Here is a 19,312-nt window from a genome sequence, read left to right as displayed (position 1 = left end):
GTGTGTTTTTTTTCCCAACTAACAAGTTTTTCTACCAGAACAGCAAGCCCAAGTGATGTAGATACGCATTTGCTGTAGAATAAAGCACAACTTTCTATTTTGTGAGTATCTTAAGTCACTTCAAGCGTTTCAAAGGTTAGTTTCAACTTTAACTTCTTGGTTACAGAGTTCTAGTTTAGTTAATTACTAGTGAGCTCCAGCCTAAGACTAAAGTAAAATTAAAATTTTCATTATAGACATTTTGCCTTTTTTTCCAGACAGGGTATCTCTACATAAGCTTGGCTGTACTAGAACTCACATGGTAGACCAGGCTGGCCTCAAACTCACAGAGATCTACCCGTCTCTGCCTCCAAGAGCTTGCACCACCATGCCCAGCAAATTTATGCTTTTAATCAGGAAACCAAGGGGTTACCTACTGACCAAGAGGTACATAAACTATAGCACTTTTGATAGGAAATTTCATGAAATAAAGAACACATCCAGGCTATGATCACATGCACAATTATTGCCCTAACATCTTGATTTGCTCTGGAACGCTGCAGGGTCTGGCTGATGCTTACCTATTCTGATAGCTGTAGTAGGCTGCATCACGAGGAATTGTACACAGCTGCTTTCCATAGCAGCACAAAGTCTGTGGGGAGAACTCATACTGCAAAACAAGAAGAAAATACTAAACACATATTCCACTTACCATCCTCAAGTATTCTAGCATATTATGGAGGCAGAGCCACTGGTCACTAACTAGAACACCAGGTAAAATCCTAACAATGTTCATCGCTATTTCAGGACATTTCGGACTTAATGTGACAGAATTGGCACAGCTCTGGTTTCAGGTACTATCAACAGCTGCAATGGGCATAGGGCAGTCAGCCCAACTAGTGAGTACCTTTCATATGACATCATGTCAGGAAGTCAACTGTCACAAAGACCATACTAGCCAGGCAGTGGTGGCGCACACCCTTAGTCCCAGCACTTGGGAGGCAAAGGCAGGTGGATCTCTGTGAGTTCAAGGCCAGCTTCAGAACAGCGAGGGACAACATAGAGAAAACCTGTCTCAAAACACTAAAACAAGCAAAGCAAAGCAAAACACAACACTGGAAAAAATCCAAAGACAGCAGTGTACCCTAGAGCTGCCAACACTAACTCGGCTGCATTAGACAGAAAAGGTGGATTTCCAGAAATACTATACCTTTCGGCCACAGCAATATCCAAGAGACTGCATGACAGGGTCAATTTCTTGTTCAAAGACCTCTGCAAGTTTACTGCAAAATTTATATACCCGGGACGTCTTACGATTATACAGCCACGCATTGTTGAACATAAGCCAGACATCGTCCACATACTGCCAGGGTTCTTGATATTGCCCTGTGTCCAGCTTTCGCTTGATGGTAGAAAGGTCCATAGGATTCTTCACAATATCAAAATAATCCTTAGGGAAAAAAAGTCAACCCTGTGAGAGGATCCCAAAAAGTTTTAACAATAAAAACAGAAAATACCATTTTGTTCCCAAGAGTAAAAAAATGGAACTGAAAATAATCCCAAATACTCTACTGACTTAACTTAGTAACATAGCAACTGGTAAGAGCGAGTATAATTAAATTACTGCCAAGGCTAAAGAAAAAAAGTGAAAAGATTATCAAAAACTATTTTTAATGAAAATGGAATTTTAACTTACTGAGTTAAAATGTATACTTTCTCCAGATTCCCTTTGGTCTACATAAACATAAACAACCAACCCTGAAACTACTGGAGGCACATGCCTTTCCAAGTCTCCAGGAATATCAGATAGGAACTGACATGGACAACATAGTTGATACTTTAATTCTTCAAGCCAATTTTTTAGATAAAACTTGTACACAAAGCCTCAACTCTGCGGGTCTCTGTCTGTGTCACTTAGTGAGTGAGCCCCAGCAAGTGTCTGTGGCCATCAGTAGCTGCTGACAGACTACTTTTACAGTAAAAAATAATCTCCAGACCACAGGTATTTTACTCAATTTTGTTTTCTTTTTTTTCATGTTTTTCTTTCTGAGACAGGGTTTCCTTATATAACCCTGGCTGTCCTCAAACTCAGAGAGATCCAGCTGCCTCTGCCTCTCGAGTGCAGGGATTAAAGGCGTGTCCACCACTACCCAGTTTATTTTACTCAATTTTAAGACATAAAACCATAGATACTCTAACATGGTTTTACATTAACTTACTGGGATTCCTAGGAGCTGAGGATCTACAGGCTGCCGAAAAGGCAGAGACTCTGGGTCCTGTCGATAGAGTGCTTCTAGAGTTGGCATGAGTGCCTGGCGTAGCTCCTCAGGTTTAAAGACTAAAGGGAAAGAAACATCAGAAGAAATCACAAACGGATGCTCAGACACAGCCATTACCACATTAAACTGTTAGCTTAGTGGCTTCTACTTCCTGCCACAGTCCTTTCAAGTACTTTGACACTTCAGTGTCATCAGACCAGTTTTGGTTTCTAAAACACATTAATTAGACCTTTAAATCTGTCCACGAGACAAAACAGCACTGAGGAGTTTGTTTCAACAAAAATTTCCAATCTTCCAATACTGCTAGAATTGAAAACAAAGTTAATTCCCAACTCTGTTTCCCTGGTTCAATTGGGTAATAAATAAAACTCTTTTCACCACAGTGACCTTTGTGAATCCTCTGGGGATGCTTTTCTATCTTTGACTTACTTGAATTTAACTCACCTGAAACAAACCTTTATTTAATGCACCCTCATACACAATGTAAACAATAACCTAATTTTTTTTTTTTTTAAAAAAAAGAAGTTTCTAAAAGTCCAATAGTGCCCACTGCTCTTAGCCATCACATCTACCTGCTATGGTGTTACCATTAACCTGTAATTCCAGTGCTCAGGAGAGCGAAGCAAGGGGTTTAGAGGGTGAAATCTAGGCCAGCTTGGGCTACAGAATGAGACCCTGTCTCAAAATAAGCCAGTCAGTCAACAAAAAATTTAAAAAATTAAAAATAAACAAAAAAATTAAAAGTGAAATGGTTGCCAAATCCCTTTAAGATGAGACAGTCAGAAGAAAGATGAGTCTACATAGCATGGGAACCTGACTTGCTCCAGTTCTTAGTGTGCAGGTTAGTGTGGCACCCCTTAGCTTTTCGTCCAAAACGAAACTGACAGAAGGACATGTCAAACAGTTCTTAGGACTTGGTGTTACAAGTGATGCAAACTCTGCTAATCCTAGCTTTTGGGGAGGCAGAGGCAAATCTCTGTTACTTCAAGGTTGGCTTGGTGTACACAGCGAGCTCCAGGCCAGGCCATACCAATCAAGAATACAGTGGAAGTCAGAGGCAGGTGGATCTCTGTAATTCAAGGCCAGCCTTGTCTACAGAGTGAGTCCCAGGAAAGCCAGGGTTATACAGAGACACCTTGTCTTGGGGGGGAGGGGGGAAATAAAAGGCACGCAGGGTTGGGGGTGGTGGGGTGGAGGGGATACATAGAGAGACAAAAGTTCCAGCTGGGCTATGGCATATGTCTATTATCTTTTCTATTTGGGGAGTCTATCTAACTTGTCAAATTCTAGAGTTTTACCTCAATGGTTTTCTTATGTGAAAAGTAGAGATGTTAACAGAAAAATTCAACATAGCATCCTCACTTTAGACATGTCAACAGCAGGTTGACAACAAGTCCCCATAATTTATATCCAGAGCCAGGGACCCATCAGGTCCTTGTTACAGACACTGGCTCCTTTGCAAGACACTTGGCTGCTGTGACCCTTGTAATATTGGCGCAAGGTCTAGACGACCACAGCAGGCTCCCTACGAAGACATCCCCAGCACCCAGCAATGCTCAAGCTGGCCCACTCAATGCCCACTCAATCACCACTCAAAGCCCACTCAATCATGCAGACAAGCCTGCAGCAGCCTTGTAAATGCATGGATATCCTTGTTCTCTGCTAACATCACTCTTCTGTTTATAAGTGCCACCACGCCTAACTACATCTAGTGCCCTTGAGTAGTTTGTTTCATGTGTGTGCATGTACATGTGTGTGTGGGTCCAAAGCTGATACCATCTTTGACTGTTCTTCTCTTTACTCAGAGACAGGTTCTGTTAAGTCAACTCAGAACCTGTAGGAATAGCTAGCTTGTTCCAGGCACCCCTTCTCTTCTACCTCCTGAGCACTGAAATTATACAGTCAAGCCACACGCCCACTGGTCACTTATGTGGGGTCCAGGAGCCCTGAAATCTCGTCCCTATGTTTGCTGCCTATGCATCAAGTACTTTAACTGCTAAGCAATCTTCACAGCCCCTTAAATTTTTTTTAATACAAAAACCCTAATCTGGCAAGGTCTCTGCATTGTCTATGAGTCAAGATCTCAAAATGGTCTTTACATTTTGTTTTTCGGAGACAAGGTTTCTCTGTGTAGCCCTGGCTGTCCTGCAACTTGCTCTGTAGACCTAGCTGGCCTCCAACTCAGAGATCTGCCTGCCTCTGCCACTTGAGTGCTGGTACTAAAGGCCTGTGTCACCACTGCCCAACCAGGTCTTGACCTTTTTAATAACCAGGACAAGTTTTTTTCATGACACACGAAAATTAAATTCAAGTTTTAGTTTCAAAAAAGAAAAAAAATAAATGAAACTTTTATTGGTACACAACCATCTTCACTCATTTGCGTATTGTTTGCTACTGCCTTTGAGGGGATTAGTTTTAACAGAGACCTTGTGAGGTTTGAAGTATGAAATACGACCCAGGCCTTTCACAGAAAAGGCCTGCTGACAGGTGGGGTGTAGCAGGACATGCTCTATGTCCAGTCTTTGAGCAGTAGAAGCAGCAGAGCAGCTTGACCAGCCAGAGGGACCTTATCTTAAAGAGTCTGCTCATGCTGGGTGTGGCAAGCACATGCCTTAAATCCTAGAAAGCAGAGATAAATAGATCTCTATAAATTTAGGCTAGCCTGGTCTACAAAGTAAATTCCAGGTATCTAGTACTACACAGTGAGACCTTGTCTCATCGAAGTCTGCTCATAGGCTAATGAGATGAAGCAACAGGTAAAGCATTTGCTACCAAGCCTGACACTGTGGACAGACACAGTCAGACACACATCTGCCCACTCTCATTCCTCTCCCCAGTGAGAACTGAAGTGACTACATGTGTCTTATTGTGTTTATTCACTAATTAAACAACTATTTAAAGCCTATGCTAAGTATTTTCAAATTCCTATCTTTACCACACTCTGTAATAAGACTCCATACATAAGGGCTCACAGAGAAGTCAGTAGTTGTATTAGAACCTAGTTCTCTGTAGCTAATTAGCTGGTGTGACACAGAATGTGTCATTCCACTTTGCTAGCATCAAAACCTTAATTCAGTATGAATGGTAAACTGCAGTTTTCAAAGCGTGTGGGTCGTAAGCCTCATGCTGCTCAATGTGGTAGTAACCAGAAATACGTGGCACTGAGGGGTCCACAACACAATTTTACATAAACTAAATAATTCAGTTTACCAATCATCCCTGTTACAACTTAAGTGATTAAGAACCACATGGCAGATAGTCAACAACAGTCTATAATTGTAAACTATTCTGGCACTGTGCAAAGCCTCTTGCTAGGGGTCTCTGAGATTAAACTACCCACTAGTGCAGAGATCCACTGTGCTAACAGTGCCACCGAGGAGACAGATGACTGGGAGGTTCTTTCAGTCTTTGTGGCCACTCTACTCAAGAAAAAAAGAATGGCAGTCAGCTGAGCACACTCTCGATGCTCTCAGTGAATCTTCACTTCCCACGTGTGCCTCCAACTGCTGTCCTGGAACAGGGAACCATGCTGTAGAGAAGCAGTTTTGGGAACCAACAGCAACGTCAGCCAGCACTGTGGCTGAGAGCAGGAACTGCTCTTCTCTCCAAAGACAGAAATCTTAAGGAGAGTGACAGATACAAAACTGTTACTCAATTCTAGTCTGTGGGAAAGTTTTCTTCAAAAAACAAACAAAACCCCAAAAAAACAACTAAATGAGCTGTTACTTTAAGGACAGATGTCAGTATTTGTTGGCAAGGGTAAAATCTAAAAAAAAAAAAGTTTTTGAAAACTTTTATCTGCCACATGAGCTTGATATTTCTCAAAACTTTTAAAGATGTTTTATGAAACTGATATTGATACTAGAAAATGTGGATCTTTGGAGGAGCAGGGGGTTGATAGTACAGCATCCAGTATGTCAGTACTTGGAAAATGTTCACACCTCAATGACCTAGCCTTCTGCAAGTCACAAAGGATGACTTCAACTCACCCTCAAGAGCCTCTGCTCACTGTCTCTTGAAGCATCTTCCAAGACAGTGCCTAGGCCCAGTTACCCCAAAGAGTCATGTATCACTCTTCTCTTCACTAATAAGTTATTGGAATGAAGATGAATGGTCCTCACAGTTCAAACAATATTATCACATAGCAGAATGTAGAGCAGTTCTTAGGTAAGAGTCTAATTCAGTTGCCTAACTCTCTTTGAAGCATTGAAAGATTACAAAATAAAGTCACATTTTGGGACAATTTTTGCTTGGAAAAGACAATTTTTTGAACAAATGAGGCTAGGTAGAGCACTGATTCTATTCTCCAGGTGGGGGTGGGATAAATGGTACCACTGACAGACTTATTAATTTAAATGAATTAAATATTTTCTCAGGTTTACTTCTTGAAAGGATAAGATCATCCCATTGCTCCTTCTCATTAGCCTATGAGATAAGGACAAGATCATCCACATATTCAAACACTCTGTGGCCCCATCAACTGGGAAGGAAGGAAGTGCCTTTCCTTGCTGTGGGGCTTTACTGCCTCAGCTACCAACATCCTCTGCTCTCTCCAAAATGTGTCTGTCACCCGTAGTGCTCAACTTCCAAAGTCCTGGTAAGCAAAGGTCACTTGATGCTCTTCCAGCGCCCTCCTGACTTCTGCTGTGGACACATCTTAACTGGAATACACGCAATCCCTGCCTTTCCTGAGCTAACTGCATACACCTGTAGCTTCACATTCCACCTCATGCCGAGTCACAGCTCCTTTCTGGCCTCCATACACACTACTGACAGTGATTTTTTGCTCATTTCCTTCCTGAATCCTTCACCAACTCTTTTTCCTGGCTCTGCAGAACCTACACTGCTTAGCCTGCTCAAAGATCCAGAAGCATTTCAACTCTGCCTCCCTAGTCAGCGACATCTCACCTCAGAATATAACTCAAGGCTGTTCCCTAGACGGTTTGTCAATTTTCCCTCTCTCTGTATGTGTGGGAGCATCTTCCCCAGACCAAGGTTTCCCCTTGGATTCAGCAGGATCAAGACTGTCTGTGGTACTTGAGTGTGTGCAAGTGTACCTTGCATGCATTCATGGGTGCTAGTGCACAACTGGTATCCTGCCTTATTCCATTAGGAAGACTCTTACTGAATCCGGAGTTAGACTGGTGGCAAGCAGGCCATAGCTTCCTGTCTCAGCCTCCTACAGTGCTGGGGTTAGAGATGCCTGTGTACTGACACACACAGCCTTTTACATGAATGCTCAAACTTAGGCCCTCATGTTTGCCCAGCAATCTCTCCAGTTCTGCTGTCTCCATTCTCAGAGGTAAAGCTTAGAATATGAAAGACAAGGAACATGAAACAGAATTTGTAATTATTTTCCTGTCTCAGCTTTCAATCTTTGGTATGGAAGCACAGCATGGTCTATACAGAAAATGTGACCTACTTTTTTTGCGTGGCTGGGAAGGGGATGTTGACTGTGAGGCTGTGCCGTTAGCACTGTTCTCTTCTTCCTCTTTAGCTTCCACTTTTACTTCGGGTTTCTTTTCTTCTACTTCCATTGGTTCTGACTTCTGCTCTGTTGTATCTGTTTCTTCTTTTACTTGGGAAGAACCTTGTAAATCCTCTTCCATCATCTTAAAGACAGAGCCATAGAAGACAGGTGACTTTTGGACTCTTGTAACCCAGTTCAGCTTTACTCTAAGTTTTCTGCCTCACACAGGCTTGCTGAGTGCTCCCTTAGTCAGAAGTATCTGGAACATTCCCTAGTTCTTTTTTGTTCCCCACTAGGAAAAGGAACAAAGTATCTGATGTCTACTTAGTTACTTTATACAGCACTGGTACAATCATAATTCTAATTAAAGTTCCTTTCAATATAAAAGTATATTTACATGTTCAATAAAATATTGATACATCTAGTTTGAGACTAAGAGTGCCTTGGAAAATCAAAATAAGGATCAAGGCCCTATGCTCTGAGACAAAGAATGTTAGCATGAGACTTGGACTAAATGGGAAGCCCATGTCACTATCACATGCACTCACATCAGGTATGACACTGGCTGCCATACAGGAGTATAAGGGTACTAGTGACAGAGCTGCTCATCTTTCGAGAAAAATTAGATTATCTAAAGTTCTATTTACAACTTCCTGATTTTTAAAATACTGAACAGACCAAACAGAAACACATTCCCAGGCTAGGTTTGGCTCTTGGCCTACTGAGGATTTTCAACTTCTGCTCTAAGTCAGTAAACCAATCTACTACCTCGTCTGCAGAACTAAAACTGAATGGAGAACACTGACAGAAAGATTTGTGGAAAACTGGAACATTTAAAATGAATATGCAGGGGTTGGGGATTTGGCTCAGTGGTAGAGTGCTTGCCTAGGAAGCACAAGGTCCTGGGTTCGGTCCCCAGCCCCGGAAAGAAAAAAAAAGAAAAAATATAAAATGAATATGCAAACACCATCCTAGGTCCTGAGGACATACGGTAAAGCTGCCACACACAGCCATGCACTAAGGCTGAGGGAGGGAGCATCTACCTCAGAGCGGGGTTCCCCCTTGGATTCAGCAGGATCAGGTTCAGCATCATCTGTCTGCACCTCTGTCTTCATTTCCAGCATGGGCACATCAGGTCCTGGCTGCTGGGAACTGGTTTCAGCACTGGTCACAGAGGAGGGAGTAGGGACTCTATTATCAATGCTGGCTGCTGCCTGAGAAAGCTGCAAAGAAATCAAAATCATTCACCTCTGTAAAGCAGATAACACAAATGTTCCTCCAACTCTTGTACCTCCAAGCTCAGTCTTCTGTTTAGTATTTCTCCTTACAACCTAAGTACTTAGTATGACCACTAAAGGGCAGAAGTACTTTTCTAAGTTATAGTCTCTCTGCTTTCTGACTGGATTATTTTACCATTATTTTCTTCACTAACATTCCTACTTATGGAGAAAGGCAAACCCTTAAGTATTTACAGGGAGGTTGGGGACTAATGGCCTATATGAAGCATGTCTCACAGGACAGTGATGGCAGTGGAGTAAGCAAACACCCCACTCCATTACAGGCTTTACCCTATGAAGCACTACAGAAACTAATAAAGAAAGATAAAGCTCTGGTAAGAGGTAAGAGTAAGCACACGCCCTTATGGAGAAACCAACAGTAATGTCATCTTTCCAACTGTTGCATGATTAATTTTGTCATTCTACAAATAGCTTAAATATCTAAGAATTAATACAAACCCGGGAGGAGGGGATCTGTTGTTTCATTATGAATAAAAAAAGGCATGTATTCTCAAACAAGGTTGATTAGCCAAGACCTTTATAGTTTGGAGCATAGCATGTCTACTAAACCCACAAAAGCACAAAAGCAGTCAAACCTGGACGGTAATTACTCTAGAACAGAAAACAGGTAAAATAATGGTAGTGCATACAGTTCAATGTGTGACATACCGAGGACTATTGATTTCTATAAACCACTTTAACCAAGGCAAACTATAAGCCATACCTTTAGGGACAATAGAGGAACAATTCAGTTTACTGCAATTTCAGACACACACACACACACACACACACACACACACACACACACTCTCTCTCTCTCTCTCTCTCTCTCTCTCTCTCTCTCTCTCTCTCTCTCTCACTTTTTGGCACCAGAGCAATTTGCTATAGCATCCCAACAGACAGAATAGTCCTTTTTTTAAAAGATGGCATCTTACTTTTCTAGCTAGATATGCCTGCTTGTGCACGAGTGCTCGACACATCATTCTTATGGTAAGGTGCCCTGTATGAGTTTAGCTTGATAATGACGAAGAGGCTCACCGGTGTGCCAGGAGGCTGAGTATGCACAGGCGTTGGTTGCTGCTGTGATGACTGAGGAGTGGCCACAGATGGTGGCTGCACTGGAGTCTGAGGCTGTGGGGTCACCTGAGCCTGTGCTGCTGCCTGCACTGTTGGGGTGCTCTGTGTTTGGGCAGCACTGGGCACTGAGCCAGGAGTTGGGGTAGGAGTCTGCCCAGATGACACAGGAGTGGATGGCTGAGTGGGAGCTGCTGGCTGGGGAGGGGTCATCCCTGGTGGTGTCGGATGCTGGAGAGAGGGCATGCCAGCAGCTGTGGAAGCAGGAGGTGGAGTCGGGTGCAAAGGTGACTGTGTCACTGGTGGGCAAGGAAGCTGGCTGGTCTGGGGCGCCAGCATGTTCAGAGGGTTAGGAAGTGTACCTCCAGGCACCTGGCCCTAAAAGAAATAATAAGAATATGTAAAACTTACTTTACCCAATTGAAACCATAAGGGACTTACGGAAAAAAAAATTAGAAAAATGTAATTCTAGTTTCTTAATTAGTTCTGGTAGTTTCATGAGGATAGTACATTTGCAAAACTTCAGACTAACCATTTATAGCATGCACCACACCATGTAATAATAAGCACTAAAATGCTTCTATACTCTGATTTGTATAACGTCAATATCTGATTACAATATTCATGGCTTAGACACATTTACTTAGTTTACCGACTTCATGTTTTGTAACATCTACTTAGACAACAGAAAAAGGGCTTTTTTTTTTTTTTAAAATAAGTTGAGATACTAGAACACTGGGGAGACCCCTGACTTAAAAAAAAAAAAAAAAGAGAGAGAGAGAGAGAGAGAGAGAATCAAAATTACCATTCCAGAGACAAGTTTGGCCTAGGGACTTTGGTCCAGTTCTACAGGATGACAACAACAACCAGATTACAAGTTACATGGTGTGTGTAACTACTTATACACTTTGAGAGCAGAGTTAAACAGTTAAGACTAGGACTATGGCCCTGAGAACCAGCTGTTGAACAGAAAAGGTTTACTGCTGGTCATTGTGGCATATGGCTAAGATACAAAGAGTGTAGCCTGGGCTACGTAACATGGAGAGACTCTGGAAAGAGAAGAAAGTTGGTTTCCTGATCTCTGTTCTGAAGAAATGAGATAGAGAAAATTAATCATTACTGAGCAAGCCTAACATATTCAACAACTCATTCAGCATTAGCTAAATTCTTAAAAGGACACAATTTTTTTTTATTTTGAGAAAAGATTTAGCCTACTTTGTATGCAGCTGACATTTGATATACTACAGTTAACCAAAGTGGGAGAAAGCAGTAAAATGGGTGGGAAAGTCGGCTGTAACTAAATAACTGAGGCATGCTCAGGAGAAGAGTGCTACTCCAATGAGTCTGCTAGCCTTGACCCCCAACACACATAGTCAGAGAGACAGACAGACAGACAGACGCGCGCGCGCGCACACACACACACACACACACACACACACACACACACACACTGAAATCCAAGAAACCAAGTCACTAAAAGAGGATCCACCCTTCAAGTTCTAGTACTTCTCAGGATGCCGTTAATCTTAGATTTCTAAAACACACAAACAGCAACCAAAATCCAAAGATAAAAAATATAAAGAAAATAAAACAAATGAACAAACAAAAACAAAAGACCAACCAACCAACCAAAAACCCCACAACCACAACCCATTTTACTTTTGTGTGAAGTTCACCTAGAAGGATTGAGAATTAAAAATTACGGAGCAAAATGGGAAATGGAGATATATACTCTAGAATTCTAGTTCCCATAAAATAAGACAGGAACCTGTCAACAGAGGCTGAGGCTACGTAAATACTAGCTGACCAGGCTCCCACACTGAATGTACCTGTGAAACACCTGCCTGGGTTGCGGGCTGCCCCATGCCTACACTGTTCACACTCATTGCCCCACTGGATGATGGAAACTGGTTCTGTGGCAGAAACTGGTTCTGAGTAGGTGCCTGGGCCATAATGTTGTTGGCATGGGTGCCCATCATATTGGGAGGCTGAGGCATCCGGGAAGGAGAAATGGCCATCTATAAGACAAGAATCAGAAGTGTTAGGCTGGAGTCTTCAAGAGATAACGCAGTGCTATGGAGATCCAAAGCCTTACAAATAAAGTATACTTTGGTTTTAAAGACCACCACTTGCCAAGGACTGCCCAGTCCCTAGGTACTTTCTACAACTCCTCAAGCAGCCTCGAGGAAGCCAATGCTGAACTGTCCTCAGAACGGCAACCAATAGCATGCTGTGATTGTGAACTCAACCATGCCTTTAATTAGTTGAAGACTATTTCAGGAGGGTAGGATGAAGTGAACAGACACTAACAATATAAGTCATTGGCTACCTGTCCACTCCACAGCAAATACCTACAGAATTATTATTCTAATAAAAAAATAATTAGCATTCAAATAGTCCTCATTATACCAACAGTTTTGTTTGCTTTTTTGTTTTAAGAATAATGAAGGAAATAAAACAAAGCTCAAATTCAAATGAGTAAGTACCCTAAAATTCAAAGGTTAACAATGGAAGATTCCCTCCTCAGAGAACATTCTACTGAGCAAGACTGAGAGGAGAAGCACTTACACCCGGAACTGAGGCCATGCTGTTCATCTGGACAGAGTGGTTCATGGGGGAGGCTGCGCGAGGTCCCATGGGTGCCTGTGGCAACTGGACGTTCCCCAGGGACATTGGGTTAAATGAATTCATTCCTATAAAGGGTTATAATATTTCATTAACAAAAGCATTCACAAGAAAAGAAACGAACTCATCAAATAAACTCTTAAGACAGAACTTATGGTTAGTAGACAATAGAGAGGAACCCACAAGGGAAGCAGAGCAGAGTACAGTAGCCATTCCATATTTGACAGGAGCAGTAGGTGGGAGGGCTGGGGGAGATAGAGTAGGATGAGAACACTACTGTAGGTTAGAACTAACTAGAACTAATGTGCATAGAACACAGAAGCAACATACAGACAAGGAAGCTTTGTACAGCACTAAGCCTGCCCCATCTATCTGAGCACACCCTAAAGACCCTAGCAGCAACTGGCTCATATTGTTCCAGGCTTCCAAGCTCCTTGGCTAAGGTGATACTACAGTTAGAATCTGTGCTAAGAACTCAAAACACCTTCTCAATTTTACAAGTATCTTTAGTAAATAGTGCCTAAGGGCTACCCTTAGACTTAATAGTTTGCAGAAATACCACACCAATGCCAAAGGCTTAGCTAAGAAGTATCTTCAGATCGCAGGGGCTAGTTCTTATGAACTTTGTATAGAAACTATGCAAGTTGTGGGTTCTAAATAAAATCTCAGTTCAGGATGATATTCTGCCCAACACTACAATCTAACAGAATCCTTGAAGTGTCTGAGAAGCTTGCCTTACCGTTGCTATGACCAAAAAGGAACTTCTTACACTTTCAGCAACTATCCAAAACCACCACCTGCAAATGGCCAAATTCCTACAAGACTTTCTAGGGAGTGTACAATGAATGTAAACGTCTCCCCTCCGTACCGATTTTGTGCAGATACTAAAAAATAACATGAAAAGTAATCCACATTCACAGGTACTGATATTCTCAGCAAAAATGTTGGTAAGTATGACCCAGAAAACATCTGTCACCTGCAGCTTACTAGTCACCTTGTCAGACCCCAAGTTAGCAATGCCCTTGTCCCCAACAATATTCACCACACTGCTATGGCTCAGTTTTTTTTTTGTTTGTTTGTTTTTTTGGTTCTTTTTTTCAGAGCTGGGGACCGAACCCAGGGCCTTGTGCTTCCTAGGTAAGCGCTCTACCACTGAGCTAAATCCCCAGCCCCTATGGCTCAGTTTTAAACCATTAACTTCACCCCTCCTCAAATGCAATCCATTCAAACAAGTTCTTGGCCAACTTATCCAGGGCTGTCTCAGTAAGCAGTAACACTGTCACAACTTTAAATCATGTACCGTTCTCTCTCAAACTCACCTGTAGACTGCAACAACTTCCTTTACCATTTGGGCAATGCTCCCATTTTATTTCACCTGCTAGAAATACCCTGCTGTTCAGGTCTTAGTATGTCAAGAGCGGAAAAGCCCTGGAGCTCAAATAACCAGAGAATCTTGAGTTGAGCCTTCTCTGGTTAGACAGCTATCACTACTCCAGGAAGGCACCGAGCTCTGCACACAGCCTCCTGCAGTTGAGACCTGCTCACCAGCTTCCGTTTTGACGGGTTGGAGCAGCAGTGTATCTTCTCAGTCTCCCCACTCTCACCCCAATGCCTGCCGCAGACTGGCTCACAGACTCCCCAGCTGAGTATTCGAGAAAACTCTTTTCCTTCCTAGAATATGTTTATTTTAATCTCACTGCTGTTTTGGCGGTGGGTTTGTGTGTCAATACAAAATCCTATTTCTGACCTCTTTAGAAAACTCTCCTATAATTTCCAAACTTTTAAACACAAGAGACTAACATTATTTGGTGGATTACAATCTCATCAGAAAGAGGAACAGAAAGAACACAAAAGGGAAAAGGGGAGCAGGGTGAGGGGGTGGTGGGGGAAGACACATTTGATGCTGCTGAATGTTAGCTAAAATATGGCCAATGATAAATAAATACCTTGAGAAACCTGCACACGATTCACTGGCAAAGACAGGGGCCCATCTATAAGGAGGGAAAATGTAATTAATTAAAAATAAATACACAGACACAGACACAGACACAGACACAGACACACACACACACACACACACACACGTTCAAAAAGCACTTGCCAGCATACCCTTTTAAGAGATCTCCCCCATGCTGGGCAGTAGTGATACCTTTAATCCCAGTATTTGGGGGGAAGGGAGCAAGGGGGAGAGGGGAAGGGAAGGGGCAGAAGATCTCTGACTTAGAAGTTAGCCTGATCTATAGAGTGAATTCCAGAACAGCCAGGGTGACACAGAGTAATAATCCTGTCTTGGGTGAGGATTACAAGACAGGATCCTGTCTTGTAAAACTTGGCAGGGGGACACCAAAAAACAAACAAAGAAACAAACACAAAAGCTGCCTTCCTATAAGGCCAATGTCCCCAAAGGCCACTGGCATACAAAGAACTTTCAAAGTGCAGGTTTTTGGAGAACATAACCCCATATTCATAGAAAGATACCCCAAAGACTAAAAGAACACTAAGCAAACAGGCTAAGGTCTGAAAGAGAGAAATGCAGTCCTTACTTGGAGGTCTCACAGACTGGGTTGGTGGGATCACAGGGGGCTGAGCCCCAGGAGCTGGTAATGCTGGCTGGTTACCCAGGATGCCTTGCTTATGTAAACGTGACCTTCGTTTTTCTTCTAGTTCTTTTTGTATTTTATAGATTTTCTCTGCTAATAAATGATAGTATTCATCCTAAAAGACAATAATATTTAATATTAAGGTACTGAAAAATCTGAGAACCAGTAATTTATTTTGTATGTTCTGACTAATGAACTCACTTATTCACATTTTGCTGCTGAGAGCCAAACTCAGGGCCATGGTGTAGTAAGCAGGTACTGTATACCACTGAGCATTGTTTGAGTGCACTGACAAAGAGGTGTGTCACATCTGAGAAACCAACCCATTCCCCCTGCCCCACTGATTCCCAGTGATACATCAGCATGCCCTTTAATTCTCACTTTTTTGAACTAGTGACTTTACTGGACATAACAACCTGAAGGTTCTTTTGCACAACTGAACTTTTCCTTTGGCAGTCGCTGACACTAACAATAATACAGGAATCCTAAAGAAAACGCTCTGTGAAAAAAGATGTCAAGGACACATGCTGCTTTCACAGACTGTCTGTACTGCTATACTATAGGACTTGTGCTTGACAAGAGAGGCATCCAGGAACCTCACTCTTATTGGACATGTCTCTGTTCAGGGTACTCAAGTTAGGAGTCTCCTAGTCTACACAGATTCTCCTCATGCTGGATAACTAACTAGACAATACCCTTTCCCATGTATAGTATAGGTCCAACAGCTGTTTAGCAACATACCCTGCTATTAGCAGACTCATACATGTCTCCCTCCACTTTCTTAGCATAGGCAACCAGGTTCTCCATGCGGCGATCCTTCAGAGCTGCCGGGTCAGGAGTCGGGAAGATGGCTTGAACGCTGAAAGGACAATGTATTCTATCAACCTGCTCTCAAGCTGGTCACAAGAGAACTAAACAATAAAACCAGGAATGGCCAGCTACCTGTAGGGGGCCCAAATCTTACTGTTCATGAACATGGGAAACAATACTAACCTTGCATCTACATACCCAATATCTACATACCAAACACATGTATGTGCTAAGCCATTAAAAAAAAATAGTATAATTCCAAATTGCTATTTTGAAACTATGCATTATAAAAACAAAGTAAGAAGAATCTATAGTTGATTAACTTCATTTCAACTCAGGACAGATAGCATGGAGACATTAACTTTCTGTACATAAAAAAACTGTTATAACATCTGTACTTACCAGATCAAAATTTCCCCAGTTTTAGGGAGCTCTATAACAAGTTTCAAGTCATTAAACATGGTTGAGCTTGAAAGCAAAAAGGTTGGGCTACAGGTCACGTCTCTATGCTCTCTGATCCACTACACAATGGGGACCAGAGTCTAAGAAGGTCAGCATTCCTACATCTCTTAGCAGTGGGGATGGCTTTCTGAAGCAAGCATGGACCCTGTATAGCTCTGAGCTATAAACTGAGGTTCAACATGCAGATAAAAAACAAAATCAAACATCTACAGACCCACAGAGATTCAACAATGCCCTCAGCCACAAAATGTGAATGTGCTTCATGAGGGTTACATACAGTTTATGCACTAGATGGCTCCGCAGGTCCTGAGTCACATGTTCATGCCAGCCTTTTCGAACACCAGTGCTGGAAGGAGGTGCTGCTGTGGGTATCGTGCTGAGGCTTCCAATGCTACCAGAGTTGGAGCCATCATTCATCAGCGGACTAAAGAGGAAATAAAGAGTACTTCAACCAGCTACTCAAGTGAATCAAATGTACTCTACCTTTTTCAACCATATGTTACTTGAAAAGTTTAAAGGAATCAAGTAATGTATATCCACCAAAATTCAAACTGTTTCATTGACTGTTTTACATTTATCATTTTAAAAGGAGGGGCTGAAGAGATAGCTCCACTGTCAAGAGGGCTTGTTTCTCCTTCAGAGGACCAGGCTTCAGAGAGGAGTTACCTAAAACTTTGGTCTTACTTGGTAGCCCCCAAAGAAGTTGGAAGAGCTGATTCTGAAATCAAGTTTGGCGGCTGCTGATCTGTTGTTATTCCTCCTGCTGGAATACTCATTGGGTTGTTTCCTTTAAAGACAAAGAAAAATGAAATCAAGCTTACACTATAAACAACTCAAGTTCTCATAATAGATTAAAAAAAGTGAGCATATAAACAACGTGTATAAAGAATAGCAGAATACAGTGGGGCGGGCAGAGGCTCTGGAAGCTGTACTTTTTATTAGTGATGACTAATATAAACAAGTTTCACCGTCAGCTCCTGCCCACTCTTACTCTACAGCCTGAAGGGAATGTGCCCTGGAGGCTGCACAGTGTCCTAACAGTACTCAGGCTACTGAGAAAACAAGCTCTGCTCATCTGATATCTTCAGCTTTTCTGTTTCACTAGTGTCGAACAACTACACTGACCTTCCTGGCACATACCTGTGTGTTGGACTGTTCTTACATGCCAAAGAGTAAACTTATAAAAGTTAAGTTTAGGAGAAAAATAAGTATTTTTTAAAAAATGCAAACTCAGAGATTAATATAATTCTAAAGCTATACCAAACAGGAGGGGAGTAGATTTGTGACATTATTAATAATAATTTACATCTTTTTCTAGAAAGTAATACAGGGATGATTTTAATTGGACCATCTCTGCCTCTTTTTATTTCTGTCTGCACTGCTGGATATCAAACTTGGAGCTTCATGCACACTAAACAAATGCTCTACCACTGATCCACGTCCCTAATCTTTTTTTTTTTCTTTTTTCTTTTTTTCCGGAGCTGGGGACCAAACCCAGGACCTTGTGCTTGCTAGGCAAGCGCTCTACCACTGAGCTAAATCCCCAACCCCCACGCCCCTAATCTTAACTGGTCAATTTTTTTTTTTTTTTTTTTTTTTTTGGTTCTTTTTTTCGGAGCTGGGGACCGAACCCAGGGCCTTGTGCTTCCTAGGCAAGCGCTCAACCACTGAGCTAAATCCCCAACCCTAACTGGTCAATTTTTAATGACTCACTTTTGAATCTACAAAGCTAGTGCTACCAGTCACAACTTCACTGATAGCACTGCTCACCCTGTGAAAGCCTGAGATGAAAAATGTTAAGGAACTACAGTAGGAAGTGACAAAAATTGTGATTATTAACAAATGTTTAAAGCTGGCAAAAGATGGGCTACAGAGACCAGAGGAAGTACTGATTTACCCAGATGCCGGTAATAGTAACTGCTGAGTGTCTAACCAGTATGATTCTAAATGATCACTTCCAAAAATGAGAGGATCAGAATCAAAGACATGGCAGGACCCTACCAAGTCCTTATTAAATAAAAATCACTACCTTACTTGAAAACATTCTTTTTACAACCATGTACTATCTTCTCTGTAAATTTACACCTCAAGTTTTCTCTGGAAGGCTGTAGATCCGAAGCAATGGATCTGAATTCAGAACAAACTGGAAACAGCTGTGGGTTTCAGTAAGCACCATCATCTTTTCAATATACTTAGAGGAAGTTGGTTCGTGTGTGCCCCTTCACTTACCTAGAGCATTCAGAGTCCTCATCTGCTGGTGGGCTGGAGGTTGTGCTGGTTGCTGGCCAGGAACCTGAGGCTGCAGCTGCGTCTGAGGCTGGTTCATGTAGGGGAGTCCTAGAGCAGCATAGGCCCGCTGCATGGAACTGGGGTCTATGGGATTTGGGTTACTTAAAGAAGTGGCATTCTGTTGCCCTGCACCAACAGAACCAATTGTGTTTTGAATTCCACTAGCTGGAGATCCCAGGATGGCTAGAACAACAAACAGATAAGTAAAAACAGTAAGTAAAGGGGAGAGGCTCACAAATAAACTGTAAATAATATGAGGCAAATAAGCCCTTCAAAGATTAGACACTAAATTAGCAAGAAAGAAGCAGTATGGAATTCATCAATTTTGTCTAGCAGTAGTTAGAGAACAAAAATCTAAAGCAAATCCACCCTTTATGTCTAAAAGCAACAAAACAAAAAATTGACAAGAAATCATGTAGCAAAAAAAAAATAGTATTTATTAAAATC

At 42.0% G+C, this 19,312-nt stretch overlaps 1 protein-coding gene across 5 annotated transcripts in view; it reads right to left on the bottom strand.

Moving 5' to 3' along the window:
- Positions 1 to 19,312, bottom strand: part of Crebbp (CREB binding protein) — a 125,960-nt gene that overhangs the window by 23,237 nt on the left and 83,411 nt on the right. For 4 of the 5 annotated variants that reach the window (XM_039086667.2, XM_039086669.2, XM_039086670.2 and 1 more), the window contains 14 exon segments: positions 18,806 to 19,048; positions 17,261 to 17,363; positions 16,854 to 17,000; positions 16,046 to 16,163; positions 15,248 to 15,419; positions 14,651 to 14,695; positions 12,648 to 12,772; positions 11,909 to 12,097; positions 10,044 to 10,457; positions 8,772 to 8,951; positions 7,681 to 7,870; positions 2,199 to 2,317; positions 1,190 to 1,429; positions 561 to 649 (listed from right to left, as the gene is read on the bottom strand). In XM_039086667.2, the coding sequence (XP_038942595.1) occupies positions 561 to 649; positions 1,190 to 1,429; positions 2,199 to 2,317; positions 7,681 to 7,870; positions 8,772 to 8,951; positions 10,044 to 10,457; positions 11,909 to 12,097; positions 12,648 to 12,772; positions 14,651 to 14,695; positions 15,248 to 15,419; positions 16,046 to 16,163; positions 16,854 to 17,000; positions 17,261 to 17,363; positions 18,806 to 19,048 (2,374 nt within the window). 5 annotated transcript variants of the gene reach the window in all.

This window comes from Rattus norvegicus, chromosome 10 (assembly GCF_036323735.1).
Source record: "Rattus norvegicus strain BN/NHsdMcwi chromosome 10, GRCr8, whole genome shotgun sequence".
Classification (NCBI taxonomy): domain Eukaryota; kingdom Metazoa; phylum Chordata; class Mammalia; order Rodentia; family Muridae; genus Rattus; species Rattus norvegicus.
This window is presented reverse-complemented; position numbering and strand designations above follow the sequence as displayed.